Consider the following 16,511-nt stretch of genomic DNA (forward strand, 5'->3'; position numbering starts at 1 on the left):
TTGCTGCAGAGCACAAGATGTTACTAAGTAACTACTAATAAAGCTGGAGGAATTAAACACCATGGACTTCAGTGAGAGTCAACAAAGCTTGGCTATCAAAAACACATTTGGCAAACTGAATTACAAGAATCCAATATAACAATATCTCAGATTTCTTTCCATATCTTTTGCTTTGATGATTAATATTCTTACCCAGATTTTGTAAGGGCGTTAAGTATATTCCGTCACCCCTAACCTATCAAGTTCATAAAGTAGACAATTTCCTCATCTCTGTTTCATCTTTCATGATTTTAGAAAACAAATTATCAAAAACCCAAAACTTGATTGGCAATCATCTCTGCATTGTAAGAATTTAAACTGTTGTTTAAGTGATCCATAACTAATGGAAAAACAAAAGTCAGCAAGCAATAACAAAGGTTCTTTGTTTAGTTGAATTAAGAAGGTAAAGAAAGGTTCTTATTTTCTAACTTCTATTGCATTTTACTGTAAATCTGCAACATCCAGTGAAGGGCACACATCTGCTCCTTTCTCTTATTTCCTAGGAAGGAATGCTTTTCCAAATCCTACCAAACATGGTTTGAAGAACCCTCCTATGACTCCCAGAAAACTGTATTATATAGAACTGAGAATAGGCTTCTTGGATCCTAATTACGGCTAAACAAATTTCTAAATAGTATTGGTACAAAAACATCTTGTCAAATATTAATTTTTAAAATTTCATCAGTGTCAAGAAGGGGTAAGGTATATGATACTTAGGTAAGAAATCTGTGCCATTATAGGGGACAAAATAAGCACTCAGTGACTCAGAGAGCATCTCAAAATGGAAGAAATTTATAAGGTAGAAATATCATCTTCTAAAGTGTGTGCTTTTTTAAAACTGCAAAGAAATGCTTGAACAGTATTTATCTCCCGAGTAGTGACATCATTTTGGTAATGGTAATTTTGTCACTGTTTCAGGCTTTCTTACATACTCCTCGAGTATGCAAGGCCTTAAATAATTGGCCAAATCTTCTAACTAGGGAAACTAAACTCATTGAGATTAATACCACTTTAAAACACTCACCTTTAAAATACTTTTTCCACTCTAAATACATTGCACCTCTTTGACTACCCAGCCATTCTTACCCTGGCCTCTACTTCCCATCTTGTGGATCTGCTTGCTGCCTGCTCTAAGGCAAAGCCTGGACACTTATTTACACAGAATGCTTTCTCATGAATAGTTTACAATGGCTACTTTCTTTAAAATGTGCAGCTTCAACACCTTTTTTTTAATATACCTTTTTTGATTATTTTTTTAAATACACAGTACACAGACACAACATGCATCAGATTTAGGAGGAGACTTTATACCTGTCAAGACCCAGTTCCTATCTGCTAAGCTTAGTAGTTGATTTGCTCTTTCCTGTGGAAGTCTTAGTGTTTGGGGAATGGTGGAAAGAACTGCCAGATCCTTTCAGACCATTCTTGCTTGTTTTGTTGCAGCAGTGCTCTTGTTGGCAGGATCTCCTAGAAGATGAAGAGCCTGAATGGCTAGGAGGCGATTTACTCCTCCCAAAATGTGGGGATGAACTCCTCTGATCGTGATGGGATCTCCCAGCCCGGGACGGAGAAGAACTGGCAGTACGGGGTAAAGAAGAGCTCCTAGGGGAAGCACTGGGACTGCGGCGGGGGATGACTGGGCTCTTGGGTGGCGTTTTTGGACTGTGAGGAGATCCCGGACTTTTACACTGGGTAGAACTCCTTGGTCTTTGAGATCCATTCTGCAGGATTTGAGCCAGACGAGAGATAAGATCCGAGTCCGAGTTGCTACTGCCTAGGACTCTGTATCTGCGCAACCTTAAGAAGAAACAAAGAAAGATTATTTCTATTTTCACCTATTCACTAAAATTCAAATAGAAACTTTGTATCACTAGAAACTAAGGAGCAGCTTGCATTGCTGGACAGATATGTGGAACTCTACTGCTAGGTAGAGGTGTTTGGATCTAGGCTTTGCCTTCTGTGTCGTTCAGATCAACACAGTATTTATATTTACATAAACTCACTCACATAAGCAACCTCAGTGTTTACAGGATAATGGGAATTTCCCGGTGGTGTTGGAAGAAGTGCACTGAAGAGCAGTGCATATTGCCATTTCGGAGGGGTACATCCTTTCCTGCACACCATCAGTGCACTCCCATACACTATTTTAAGGGATGACAAGACCCACAGCAACTTTCTTCAAAGGATTTTACACTACTTTATCAAAATTATCCTTATCTTGGGAATGTAGACACTGACAAAACTACATTGTGGTTGTCTGCATATAGACATGGCAAATGGGAGGTCTTCTAAAATTCACTCTGCCCTCCTTTAATTAGTTGGTTTACTTAGACATGATCTGAGCATAACTAATTGACTCAATGGTGACGGCTGGAGTCTCCAAATATTTACAATGTCTACATTAAGAACAGATTAATTTTCAAGGGGGCTAAATACAACAGCTTCTAAAAATTTCTACAGGTTTGTAAATAACCAGCAGTTCTGGAAAAGTGACCCTACTTTAATAAAATGTGTAGATTGTCAGGTTTCAAAATATTGAATGCACAGCTATTGATTTATTAGTTTTAACACTGAACCAGGCTCATTCTTGTGTAACAGCTTCTCCTCATTCAATCTCCAACAACGTAAGGTTTCTCAGAGAATTGAAGCCCAGCATTTTTTTAAAAAGCATTTGAGGGTGGAACTTCTACAGCATTACATCCTGCACAGTAACTGCAGTCTAGTTCAAATCCATTTTCAACCTGAAAATCTATTTCTCTTTTCTCTGCATTACCTAGCTTCTACCCCAGGTCTAATAGGCGGTTTTCCTGGTGGTGGCCGAGGAAAGAACTGAGCTGAACTTGAATTGGTGACTTGATCAGTGGTTGCCCAAGACACTGGTCTTGGAATTTTGCTTTTTCTGGACTGAGGGCTGCTTGGAGATAAAGAGCTATCTTCATTCTGCTTGCTGAAATGAGAGTCCAGTGTAAATCTCGAAAATGAAGCTAAGACATCATCCTCAGAAAATGGTACTGGAGCAGCAGCCATTTTTTCCTCCAGTGACTTATCAGAGGCACTTGAGAGGTCACCAAGGAAAGATTTGAGCTGTCTCTTTTCCATAAGTAATTTGACCAAGTCTGTCTGATGGGCCTTTTTTAGAAGAAGCTTTTCCTTTGCAGAAACAGAAGAGGAATCTGACATTGAGTCTATCTCTTGTGCTAAAACTGGGATTCGACTCTGCCTGAATACAAAAGAAGATTTAACAGAGTCCTTCTTTGATCGATAAGAATTCTCGTTTTCTGAAATGCAGTGGAATAACTCTCCATTTCTGGGAGCATTTTTCTCTTTTTTATTCTCCTGCTGCAAAATAGTAGTAAGGGCCACTTGGTGGCATTTCAGGTCTTGGCTATGGACTTCCTCCTTATCAGAATGAAAACCATTTGACTGAATGGTTGCTGTTTTGTTTGCCTGTCTATTAACATGTGTGTTATTATGTCTTGAGGGAGACAATTCTGATGTTTTAGGTGCTATTGACTTCAGAACTTCATCTTGATTTGGCACCAAACAGACAGGCTTTGACTTTGATTCTTGAGCTGCTTCAGTATTTGTTAGAGGTTCTTCCTCTGCAGATTTTGAGTTTCCTGGCAAAGAAGAATTCTGTTCTTTGCTTAGCATTTCAATTGCATCCTCAGAAACCACTGGAAGCCCTTCTTCCTCAGCCTCCTCCACAGGAATAGTTCCAAATTCTTTCTCTTCCTGTATCCCATTGTGTTCAGGTAGGTCCTTTTGGTCACAGTCCAGGAGACTGAGAGATTCTTTGACAAGTCCTCCCCTGTCAAGCACCTCTTGGTTAATATTAAGTACCAAATCTGGTCTGCTGGCACAAGCTGGAAGTCCATCTTCTGTCCCAACCAAACCTGGCAAACTTTCCTTTGGAGATGAAAGTTCCACGGTGTGTTCAACAGATTGACCATCCTGCTCTCTTCTCTCCAGCTGGTGGCCATAGTGAAAGCTCTCTGAAGCAGACTGTGTGGATGCCACTGAAGGTCTGGGTATTGTTATCTGCATTGGAAAATTAAAGAAAAGGGTGAGAAACTTGGGAATGTTATACAAGTAACATCCTTTAAATAGCAGCTTTGGTTCCACATCTTCAAGATACATTATATAATGATTCCTATGAATCACAATGTTCAAATAATACCTGACTTCATAATGTACATGTAGATATTTAGAAAAATAATAGTCTATCATCCCAAGACAGAAATGCATAAGGGGTAAAAAAACCACAATGTCAGTGGAAAATGTTGCAGTTAGCAAGTAACCCCCCTGGAAATGAATCCAACCTAACAGGCAGATTTTTTTACTTTAGTTTGAATACTCTTACAATAAATTGTATCTAAGTGTAAAATCTTTAACAAGTACACAACAATATTTCTAGACAAATGCAGAAGACAAAGAACACAGTGACATTTAGATTCAGAAATTCCATACTCTTAATATATTTTAGCTGGAAAAATAACCTTTCTGAGTATCTAGTATCAGTTATTACTTTTCCTACTGAAGCTTATGCCCCATTTTAACTAAGTAACCTGATTAGGATATCGCCTTACCTAAGGTGATTAAGACAATCAAAAAGTAAATACTTACATATCTAAATCCCCTAACAGGTCTGATCCAATAGATAAATGTAAAGAACTCCTAAAACCTGGATATATCAATAAGTCAGATTCCCTCTGAGAAAGAATTAGTTATGATGAGCACTGTCTTTGGCACACAGCTTAAATGTTAGAGAATGTGTCCAGGAAATGGGAAACCTGCATTCATATCTCTCTCTACTTGAAGGGCATAAGCCCACTTCCTGTAGTTCCCATCAAAAAGGGAAAAAACCCAAATGGAGTTGTTTATCACCTTCCCAATTGAAGACAGCCAACTACACAGACACAAATGCAAGAATCATGAAGTGAGAGGGTGAGACAGCACATACACAAGTTTTGTCTGTGGAGACATGGGAGAAATGCACTCTCACATGAAGAGCTTGTATATCTCACATTCTGGCTTATATATATTTGATGGAGTAAGTTGGTGTAAAAAGTAAAAAATATATTTCAAAATAAAGGGGCTACTATTACATCTTTTTCTACATGGACGGGGAGTTCAGCTCTGTGTTTCTTTCTATTATGTAGCCTCATCAATCTGACACAATCTTTACTCAACAGAAAGTGGAAGCTGGAGTCTGAGTTTGGTTAAAACACTTTCTTCATTCACTACCGGTAGAAAAGACAACTAGTGGAGTGTTGATAGGATTCTGCTATGTTATAATAAATATTTTATTTGACTTTGTTAGAGAAATTATACACAGTGCTGAGCTGAGCTTACTAGGCTTGTGCAAGAGCTAGTACATAGGTACTACTTTCAGTAGAAACCAAACCAAAACAAAACAAAAAAACATACAGAGAGAGTAAGAGACTGACTGCAGTAAGAGTCTACTTTTTGTCTCCTTTATTATTTGTTTTCAAGCTTGGGCCAATACAGTCATCCATGTTTGCTGAATTAAAATGGTTCATTGAGGAAAAATCTGAGGTTACTTAGTTTGGGCAAAACAGTCCTCATCTCCTCTTACTCTCAGTCCAGGTTCTTTCATGTGAAAGAAACATGATTTCCCTTTTAGTTAGTGAAGTGTTTCTTAATGCAAAAGATTTCTTCTGAGAGAATCCAAGAACATCAGTTCAGCTACAGAAAGAACAGAGGAAATAAAATTTTCTTTAAAAGTACCTTTCCATAATTAGATAATTTAGTGCCTAAGCCTTGAGTGTTAAAAAACAGTTTACAGATAACTCTATGGAGTTCTCTCCTTAGAGGAAACTGGATAAAACTGGAGGGAAAAAAAAAAAAAAAAAAAAAAAAAAACAAGGAAAAAAGGTCTATGAAACAGGGGAGCTGTCCCATAGGTTTTCATACATATGTAGGAACTTGTCCTAAGACAGCACTGCTTGAGGTAGCCTACATTGAAGGACTTGCTTTCATATGACAGAGGAACTTATTTTGGCCTGTGAGACAAAAATCACCAGCTTGCTTAAAAATTCTGATCTACAATCTGGGTAAAAGTGGGCTCAGGAAACTTTAATGCAATATTATCCTTGAACTCTGTCTTAAGCTTATTTCAATACCTTGTTCTCCAGGGCTGCAGATGAAACTCAAAAGTAAGGACATGTAAATATTTCCTTTTTTGAACTTTTCACTTGATGAGCTAATCTAGTTGCCAATCCAAATAACTCAGGTTTAAAACACCAGAGTTATCATCCACATACCTGAAGGATGACTTCCCTCAGAATAGAGGGTGTCCTCTGATACCCTGAATGATCAGGGTGTCCTCTCAACTTACAGAGATGAGACAACCTTAGGCATTTGCTTTCAGAAGGGTGTTTATCTATTTGATATATTTCCAGAAGAACTGCAATTGCAAATAAATCCTCCTTTGCTCAAATACATTTACATTAAAACTCTCTTCTCCTTGTGGCACCTCTCTCATATGTCAATTCTTTGCTAGAAGAAAGCAGCTCTGATATGAAGTTAATTTACATTTTTCAATAGACTTCATATCCTTTGCCACATCTGGAGAAGGAATTTTCTAGTCTTCCCGGCACATCTTGGCCATACAGATTTAACCCTTACATTGAAGAAAGAGGAAACTAAGCTTGTTGAACAATCAAATAGACAGGAGCTATTTTTGAAAAAGAAATATTGAACAAATAGAGAAAAGGATACTAGACGACTAAGTATCAATAAAGATGTGGTACTACTGAATAATTCATACTTTCAGAAAAGGCTTTTTCAACACATATATCACGTTCTTGATATTTATTCACTAACAAACAAAAACTTCTATTCTTGTACGGTCAATAAACCTCTTATTAGTCTTCTCAATAAACAAGAACTAGATTATATCCCCGTTCAACTTGACACTTCATCTATATGTTCAATAAATTTAAATGGGTAGTCATAAATGATCCTCATATTTTTATTTCTTGTGCCACTAAATACTCTTTTATTCCATGAAATTTTAATGGTTAATTATGTCAATTATGTAAAACACTGAACCTAAGGAACAAAGATTACTATTCATCTAAGACATAAAATAAGAGGAATACAACTTAAAATCCTACCTTTCAGCTCACTATGATAACTGGTTTATAACACTGATTATAGCAATTCCCATACTTCAACAGGAGTTATGTGATACAACAGATGATTAAAAATGGCTGAGACAATATAAGGAACAATGAATTCAAGGTTCTCCTTTCACAACAAAATATTTGAATTAAATTACTGCCACCACAGTCTTGAATCTTTTGGCCATTTCCAAAATAATTTCCTAATTCCTTCATGTTTCCTCAAATTCACACTTGAACCAAGATGAGAAATTATCTTGCATTTCTTCAAAAAATTTTGCAAGACAGTGTCAAGATGTCAAGAAGGAAAAAGAACAAAACAACAACATAAATATCTCTCAGATGTCCTTTACAGCATCTGATAAACTTTCCTCCTTTTAAACCTTTGACAGGTTGCAATAGTAAGTGATATGTGTGCATGAATGCCTCTGTGTACATATACAGCTAATTGTAGAGGAATGAAATGCTGAGTTTAGGTCTGCAAAGTTGCCAAATCGGAAAGACAAGAAGGTGTGAATATGGATTATTGTACAATATCAGCAATAGCTTCTTCATTCCACTCGTGATGTCTGATACTTCTGCATGCCAAGGGCTGTCAGGACTTCGGGCCTCTTAGAGACAAGGTGTGCAGATCTGTTTCCTGCTAATCCTTTCATTATTTGTAATTTTTCGTATTAATATATCATCATTATATTACTGGACATTATGAAGACACTTCACCTAATCAGTTTACTCTTCAGAACATCTTTCCTACCTTAGTAAACCTTGAAGCTTTTGTATCCAGGAGATTAAACCCCCCACATTTTTTCTCTTTTCCCTGCTTCTTTTTTATGCATGGCTAGCTCTATAGCTAGTAGGAACAAAACCAATGTTAGCACGAGTCTGCAACTGATTCACAAGACAAAAAATCTCCCTAAATCTTTCCAGTTCACCAGCTTCCTTTTACTTCATGAGCTTTTCTTTACTTACATCACGTACTTTCTATTTCCTTGTATAATATTATGCCTCTGCAAAGAAATTTGAACTGCAGGTTGTAAGAAAGAGCCATGGGTATATAATGCACTGTCCTGTAATTTACTGCCAGTGCCATTCTCACACAAGTAAACCACTGCTACACTTCATATCCCGGGAGACAGACAGCTCACAGCTTCCTGTTCAGAACAGACCCACCTCCCAAAATCCTTCCTACCTTCTACTACCACTCCTACTGACTAGAGTGTAATCTTTTGTACCTTTTACATTCCACTCCCAGATTAAGCTCACAGCAGGGAAGTTAAAGATAATTAATTTTATGTTTACTAAAGTATATTGGCTGTTTCTACAAATAGACTAATAGGGGGATAAACAGGAGAAACATATGGCTGTAATTCAGTGTTATGGAACATTAGACTAGAGATGATTGTAAATTTTGATACTGAATCCTTATCAATAGCCCCATACATATATATAGTACTGCAAGCACTGCAGGCATTTGTAGGAACTGCTGAGCCTCAGGACACCATCATTTTTTAGTAAAAAACTCATATGTGGAGGGCCCTAATCCTAGACTAAAGAGAAGTAACATATGAAGATTTTTTATATCTATCTGAAAAGAGACATATGTTGCTCTCCGCAGCTCTTCAGATATATTCTTTCTTCTATAATGCTAATTTTGGCATTGATTTACGTGGAAGTTGCAAGAAATGGGAAGAGGATGGAATAAGATCCAGAGCTATAAATGGACAACTGTGTTTCCAAACTCTCTAATGTGATAGGGAGCTTTTGAGGATAAAAAATATAGGGATCTGTGTGTACAGTCTCTCTCTAAGGCTTATTAGCCATGGCTTAACTTTTGAATTCTTGATCTTCCCTTTTCAGTTATTCCTACACAATTTATCAGACAAAATTAGATATTTTTTTTTTGTTCTGAGATAAAACTATATCCTCAAATATCCAACAGGGCAAATACTGATTGCTCTAAAAATAGTATCTTTGATTCCTTTTAGAGAATGACTGACTGCTAATAAGTGGCTAATTAATTTGGTAACATGATTAAAACAAGTACTCAATTTGAAACTACTGCTATATAACGCATAAACCAATTGAAGAACATTCTTGACATTTACTGCTGAAATAGAAAGCAGAAGCACTTACAGACTACTACTTCATAACACTCACATAATACTCCTGTGATACTGCTATTAAAATGGTCAGTATTGTAGTATTTTTGACTTCCAAAGATATGGTTGTTTTCAAATAAAATACTGATTTGCCTCAATGCACAGTTCAGGTGTGAATTTTTTCCCCTGTAATTACAGTTGCACTAGAACCATATGTCATTTTAATAAATGAAGACAAATATTTTAAGAAATAAATATGGTAAAAATAAAGATTATCTTCTGGATGATACTGTAGACTTATCTACAGGCACAATGTTAATTATATTAATTAGATCAATTATAACTTAATTACAGGAGAAATAATCATTAGTCATTATGTTCTGAACTGTAACCATCTATTTATTTCAACATTATTATAGTATGAAGTGTCGTCATGGAAACAATTGCTGACCCCAGAGTAAATCAACTCTCTATGGGAAATCCCGCAGACCACTTAGCTTTCCTGAAACATCTTTACTTATTTTATGCTAATGAAACTATGATGTTAGAAAAATGCAATAAATCATACATGTTTTCTAAAGGATTGGCATTTTAAAAGAATAATTTTTTAAAAAATTATAACTTCAAGGACAGACAACAATAACTGCAAGTTGTGATTACAAATTTTGGGAATCATAAAAACACTGCTGATGCCAAAAACCACAGACATGTAAAACAATTATAACTTTTGAGTGTTTGGGATTTTTTGACTCAATGTATGTAGATGCTATTACCACATTTTTTTTAACATGCTGCACTATTTAGCTCTTCTTTACACCGAAGGCAGATGAGAAAAAAGTATGCCTGAAGAATTTCCTTCAGACAAAAGACTGCTCTGAAAAGGTAACATTTAGATGTCTATGTATCAAGTAATTTCCTCTGACACTTGGATAAAAGTAAAAAATAAAAATTTTTACGTGTTTGCATTAGAAGTGTATAGAAGAAAATTCTTCTAGAAACATCATTATCAATACAAAATCCAGTTGCTTAAAAGAATGTGAGTCAGAGTAAAATGTATTGAGAAATTAACAGTTATTAACAATTATCCTGTTATGAACAAGATGGTACAACAGCTGCACATTTTCCCTACTTAAAAAATCAAATCTACCATGTATGAAACAGTTCTTGTAGCTACAACCTGGACTAACTCCTTGAATTTCTGCCTTGATTAAAACAGGGAAGAACCTAACTTAAACCTCATGCTGACTCCATATAGTTTCCATCAGGATAGGCAACCAGACGTGTAACAATTCTGTAAAATCTGAAATTAGAGTCTTGTTTTCTACAGACAAACTATGGTTTTAGCCATGGCAGCAGTAAAAACACAGACTCGCCAAACAGAAGAAACCTTTTCCCTCTTTTCTTTCAAGAACACGTCTATTTTTGATAATGTGCTGTGTCTTTAAAATGAAGTTCAGAAGAGGATTTTAGACTAATGTATCCCTTCATGATATTTTAAATTCTAAACCAGAGTGTTAACTAGCTGAGTTTTAGAGCAATCCTGCCATACATGACAGGTTAATAACACTGACAAATTTGAAAAGAACACTTTGGGGTTGTGTTTGTTTATTTGTGGTCTAAAAGGGATTGTTAAATGTGAAAACCAATGTAAATGTTCATTCTCTTGCTATTGCAGACTAGCAAAATACACTAAATTAGTTAATAAAAAAGAACAAAATTTACAACGATTATGTGCACTCCCAGCTCATAAACCTGAAACAGCTAAAATTTTAAAAAACCAATTATAAGGGACATGCATTCTTTCTCTAAATAACCCCTGAACACATCAAGTCTTACCTTATTCTTCCATATGTCCCTGAATTCCAGTGAGATGCTTAAAAATTAAGGTAATTTTTTCAACTCAGATCACTATATTATTTCTCATCTTGGATATGAATATGAAAATGATGGCTTGCATTTCCATAGCTTCTTGTGTGGTAAGATTTCAGAACATTTTGCAACTAATTATATAAGTATATAATTACAAAATATTTTTTAAATGTTCCAGTAAGGTAGAAATTTGAGAAATTTAAGACAGAAGAGAAAATATTTGTATAAGTGCCTGCTAATTCTAATTGCTTAACCTGAGAGACACAGATTAGCCTTCCCTAACACACTGAATAACCATAAAATAATTAAATTTAAATTAGCCTCCCTGCACATACCGGATTAAGCATACTGAAAAACGAAAATATACCTGAATGACAGAAAAAACTGGAATCCACCTTTGTTAAGGGCTGTATCATATTGTAGAGCAGTCAGTTTAAAATTATTCTAGATTGCTGCCATGGCTAGAAGAGGTGTTCACTATCTTATTGGAGAATTAGAGCTGAGAAACCAGAGATAAAAATCTGCAGTCACTGATTTTGATTGTTTCTTAAGACACAGCTGCACATTTAGCACTACAGCTAGGAGCCTTCAGCAGTATCTTCTCACACAGCCCTGGCCAGTAGCTGCTGCACTCACATCACCTTTACCACTGACCTCACACAACACCGAATGCGGCTCTCTAAATGAGCAGAGAACTCATCTGGTTGGAAAATTTGCAGAAAGGAAGAAAAGTGTTAAGTTTCCAGAGGATTTGCTGTACAATTTGACCACGCTGTAGATGAGAAGGACACTAACAGCACACCAGATACACTTTTCAGACCCAAATACAAAGAATTCATCTGCTTTTTTTGAGAGCTGTAATGCTGCCACATTCTTTTCTTTATGCTGCAAGTTGAATAACTAAAGAGAGCTGAAGGAAAACACTCCAATTCTCTTTCATAATTTATATATGGCAAGAAAGGAGACCTCTATGGAGCAAATATAGACCAACCTACATCCTATAACCTCTCTGCACTAGTAAGCAGAGAATATACAGAGATTTCATGATATCTGATACCAAAGTACAGGCAGATAGGTTAGAGCTCCTGAACCCCCATTCAAAAAAATCTGGAAAGAAAGTTGCTTTGCTTGATTCCAGAAACAGATGTATCATTTCTTATTTTTTATGAAAACTAAATTCAACAGTACAGATCCCTGACCTCTGCAATTCATTAGTTATGAATACTGAACCAAATTGCAGACAGAACAAGAGACATGAAAATATATTCAGTACCAAATATTGACACAGATTACCATGAATGACAAAATTCCTTTAAATATTTAAAATAGGTCAAAAAGATAAGGACTTGCAAAAGTTTTTGAATTCTTCAGTGAGCCATTAAGTATATGAGGCTTTCATTGTTGGAATGAACTAAACAATCACATGGTTGTACTTTCCATAGGAAATGACAAACTGGTAATTCTTAACACAGTTATGACTTTCAAATTACAGCTCAAAAAGCAACACAGCAGTCAAGCACTTACCAGGAAAAGGAAAGAAGAGGCTTAATGTTCACTCCACCAAGTAGCAGCACCTGGCACAATGCCAGGTCGTCTTCACATGACAAAGTACATAACTTTGCAGCCCTTATTAATATTGCAGCTGTATTTATTTTTTGGGTACTAAGGAAGCCAGAGAAGACCCTCTGTGCCAACTTGCTTTTCCTGAGCATTGTGCACATTTTACTAAGTTTGCTAATTACACCTGTAATAGATTCTGATTGAAAAACTTAAATCATAACTATAGAGACAAAAAAAACCCAAACAAACCAACAACCAAAAATTAAGGTCATCTTGCATCCTGGGATATAAACCAATGCTGAAAAATACTGAAGCTTAACTCCTAATGAGTTAATTTCTCCTAGGTCCCTTTCCCTACTCAATATGTCAGCTTCTTGAAGATGTGGTATTTTGGTATCCCATCAAGTTCACAATCATGAACATTGGGGAGCTACTGTTCATTTTTACACATCGAGCATAGATTTATTTTTTTTTTAATATTCAGCTAAAAAATAGTCAGGAGTTTGCCTTGTTATCACACACCAATGATCCTACAGAATTTTGAATGTAACTAAGCTTAATTAATTACTTTTAATATCAATACTCCTGTTCATTCTTCACTGAAAGAAGAAAAACTGTTTGTAATATAGAACTTTTTATACTGAAAAATACATTGGAAATGAAAGGCAACACAAAATATAATCCAAATGAAATATTAATGGTAAAATGATGATGATATGTTAGTCTTAGGCATTAATGCTATGTCATACTGCTTTACCCAACAATGCAAACTCACACTGCTTAGCAGATCTCAATGTTTTTGTGACCAACACAAAAAGTACCCTTAACTTCAATTATGATTGCAAGCCTTCATCTTTCATATTGAAATGAAACTGGAAATACAAAACTATTAAAAGTCCCCTTTCTTTAGTGACATTTTTCATTACCTGTGACCCTCGATAATTGCCATCTTTATTTTATATATTGTAAGCAGGGGAAAATTGTATTATTTGTTAATTTCCAAAGAAACAATCTGACTATTTCTAGATCCCTTTTTGTCACATAAAGACAGTCCAAATTTTAATATGTCCTCCCAATTTGAAATTCAGCTGGTACTGTGATTATAGGAATCCATAATTCTTAGTCTGAAATTAAACAAAAAATAAAAAATTTCAACATTTTATAATCCCATATTTTTTCAAGAGAAAATCTCTGAGGAAGTGAATCTGTCTTCCAGAACATCCAAAGATGCTTTGTGCTCCAGATGTTAACCTGAATAACAGCTTCTTAAATATTCCCCTCTTCTAAGTTAGACAATATATCTTTGTCACAGTGTATTCCCAACTCTTTTCCTGGAAAAGATTCATTCTTCCTCCCCAACTTGATCTTTCAAAACATTTTTAGGATGCTGTGTATAGCAGTATGACTAGCATATGCCTAGCACCAGACTGTGCAGAGCAACTGAAAACTGTTAAACTTGACAGATGACTGCTACAACGCAGTCACTTCTATGAAGACAAGGCTTATTCACCTGCTGAGGTTGTGCTTTTGAGATGCGAATGACAGGGGGGACCTTGCTGCCACAGGGAATGACAGGAAGCTGCCTACGAGCAGTTGAGCGGGAGGAAGAGGAGTGGCTCTCAGCTGGCTGACTCCTTGGTAAAGCAGCCTCCCTCAGAGGGTCCGAGTGGATGGACAGATAGGCTACGGGGCTCATGGTGCGGAGGATGGGACTTGAAATTCTTGGAGTGGAGAAATGCAGCATATGACATGAGTTGAGCTGTGAGAACATGGCGGGGAAGAAAATAAGGTTGAATATATTTTAATTATTCTTGTTTGTGTTTTGCCTATATGCATTCCCTCAAAAACCATATTCACAACTCCTTAAGAGGCTGAAAGTTCATCATTTAAGAGGTGTCTTAAGTCTAATCTTCACATTTTTCATCATCCATTTTCAAAAATACAGTATCAAAATCAAGAGTAATCATAATTTCTCTAGCTGGCCTCCTCATTCACTCAGTCTTAGAATCATAGAATCATTTAGGTTGGAAAATAAAATCAGATTCTTAAAGTCCAACCATTGCAACTATTATAACTGATCAGTAACAATATAGGGCAAATGTAATAAACTAATACAGTCTGTTTCAAGGACATTGTGTACATCAGTTGATAACTGCCTAGTTGATCATTGACCGATCCTTTCAAACACTTAGCACATCTGCACAACATCCTAGCTGTGTTTCTGAGATTTATAGCATGTACACCCACTGAAAGCTTTACTGCTGTGCCAGTAGTAGCATACATTAAGAACAGCACCTGACAGGATTAATCACTAAGGTAAACACTAAGCAATTCTAATGAAATTTCCCAAATATGGGACCAAACTACGAGAATATACTGGCCTGGAGAATCAAGGAACAATTGCATAATCTTGAACTACATTAATTAAAGCATTTAAATAATAGGTAAGAAAAACTGTAAAGTCTTCCAAACTACTAATTTTAGACAAAGTACATTTTTTATTTGCTTATTGGTGATTCTAATAAACCTATATCTTTGATATACAAAGCTAAAATCAACTGGTTTTTTGCAAGACCTTTTCCACTACTGAATAAATATCTGATGGTGACACATTAAATACCTGTAAATAAAATTGCTATACATAGTTTGCAATTCTTTGTTCCAATCACAGTTAGAGAAAACCGTGAAGAGTAGAGATGAGGAAATTTTCTGCAAGCTTCATGAAGGTGACTTTTTGATTTCTACCACAGTATTTGCAATTCTAACCTATATTCTTTGGAAAGCAAGAGCATCTAGCAAGCATTTCTGTTTCTAAGTAAAAAGTATCTTTTAATTGTGCCAATACTAAAGCTTCAGTTCCCACAATGTATAGCTGACTTGCAACTGGAAAATAAAGGATTTCCAGTATTTCATGAAAGCAGCAAAAGAGGATAGAAGGTACATGAAAATTGAATTACTTACAGCTCAGAAATAAATAAAAATTTAAGAGCAAGCTTTGATAAAACATAAACTTGACATACAAAATTTCCATTTCAGCAATATTTCTAAATAACAAAAATAAATAGATTCACACAGCAGACCCTCTTCTATAACACACACACACACACACACACACACATATATATATATATACATCTACTCAAATTTGTGTTGTCAGCCAAGTGGGACCAAAGCAAACTGTTGTTTAATTTAACTGAAAATGAAGATGGAAAGAGCTGTTACATGTTTAATTACTTCAAATTCATTATTTCTTATTTATTGAAATATCTGCTTGATAAATTTAAGTTGCAAGGTTTTGTGCAAGCACTGTATGGAGTTCTTTGGAATTCAATACAAACACAGAAAATTAATGAGGCTCTGGGTCCACAACACAAAGTCCAGCTCTAGCCCATTAGTATCATGTGTAGGAAAAGAAAACCAGAGCCATATGATGCAAAATGTTGCTCCAGTATAAATTCACTATTAGTGCAGATCAGCTCAAATTGTTTTGACAAATTAGCTTCATAGTAGATGCTACAGCAAATCCCACACTGTCTGTCCTACAGCCAAAGCCAATATAAAGGCATTATTAAAGCATAAAGTCAGCACATATACCCTTAGCATGCTCTGAGTATTCAACAGATATGTAATCATGTGCCCACAACTAAGCCAGATCAAACTGGTCTTTGCTGGTAGCACACAGAATCTGTATTGCAACTAAAAAACCAAGACTGATAACATGAAAAATATTTCTCTTACCTGCAGGCCTTTTTTTCATAATAGATAGCAAAATTTGCTGTAATTTTTTTATGCCTGA

At 35.8% G+C, this 16,511-nt stretch overlaps 1 protein-coding gene across 4 annotated transcripts in view; it reads right to left on the bottom strand.

The window, feature by feature from the left end:
* Positions 1–953: 953 nt before the first annotated feature.
* The window catches only part of TTBK2 (tau tubulin kinase 2), a 76,710-nt gene continuing 61,152 nt past the window's right edge, over positions 954–16,511 (bottom strand). For 3 of the 4 annotated variants that reach the window (XM_072930024.1, XM_030275492.4, XM_030275493.4), the window contains 3 exons: positions 14,226–14,474; positions 2,813–4,080; positions 954–1,836 (listed from right to left, as the gene is read on the bottom strand). In XM_072930024.1, the coding sequence (XP_072786125.1) occupies positions 1,368–1,836; positions 2,813–4,080; positions 14,226–14,474 (1,986 nt within the window). In that variant the 3' untranslated portion in view covers positions 954–1,367. The remainder of the gene's footprint in view (positions 1,837–2,812; positions 4,081–14,225; positions 14,475–16,511) is intronic. The other variant, XM_072930025.1, reaches the window with a different exon arrangement.

The sequence above is a fragment of the Taeniopygia guttata genome, chromosome 5 (assembly GCF_048771995.1).
Source record: "Taeniopygia guttata chromosome 5, bTaeGut7.mat, whole genome shotgun sequence".
Taxonomy (NCBI): Eukaryota; Metazoa; Chordata; class Aves; order Passeriformes; family Estrildidae; genus Taeniopygia; species Taeniopygia guttata.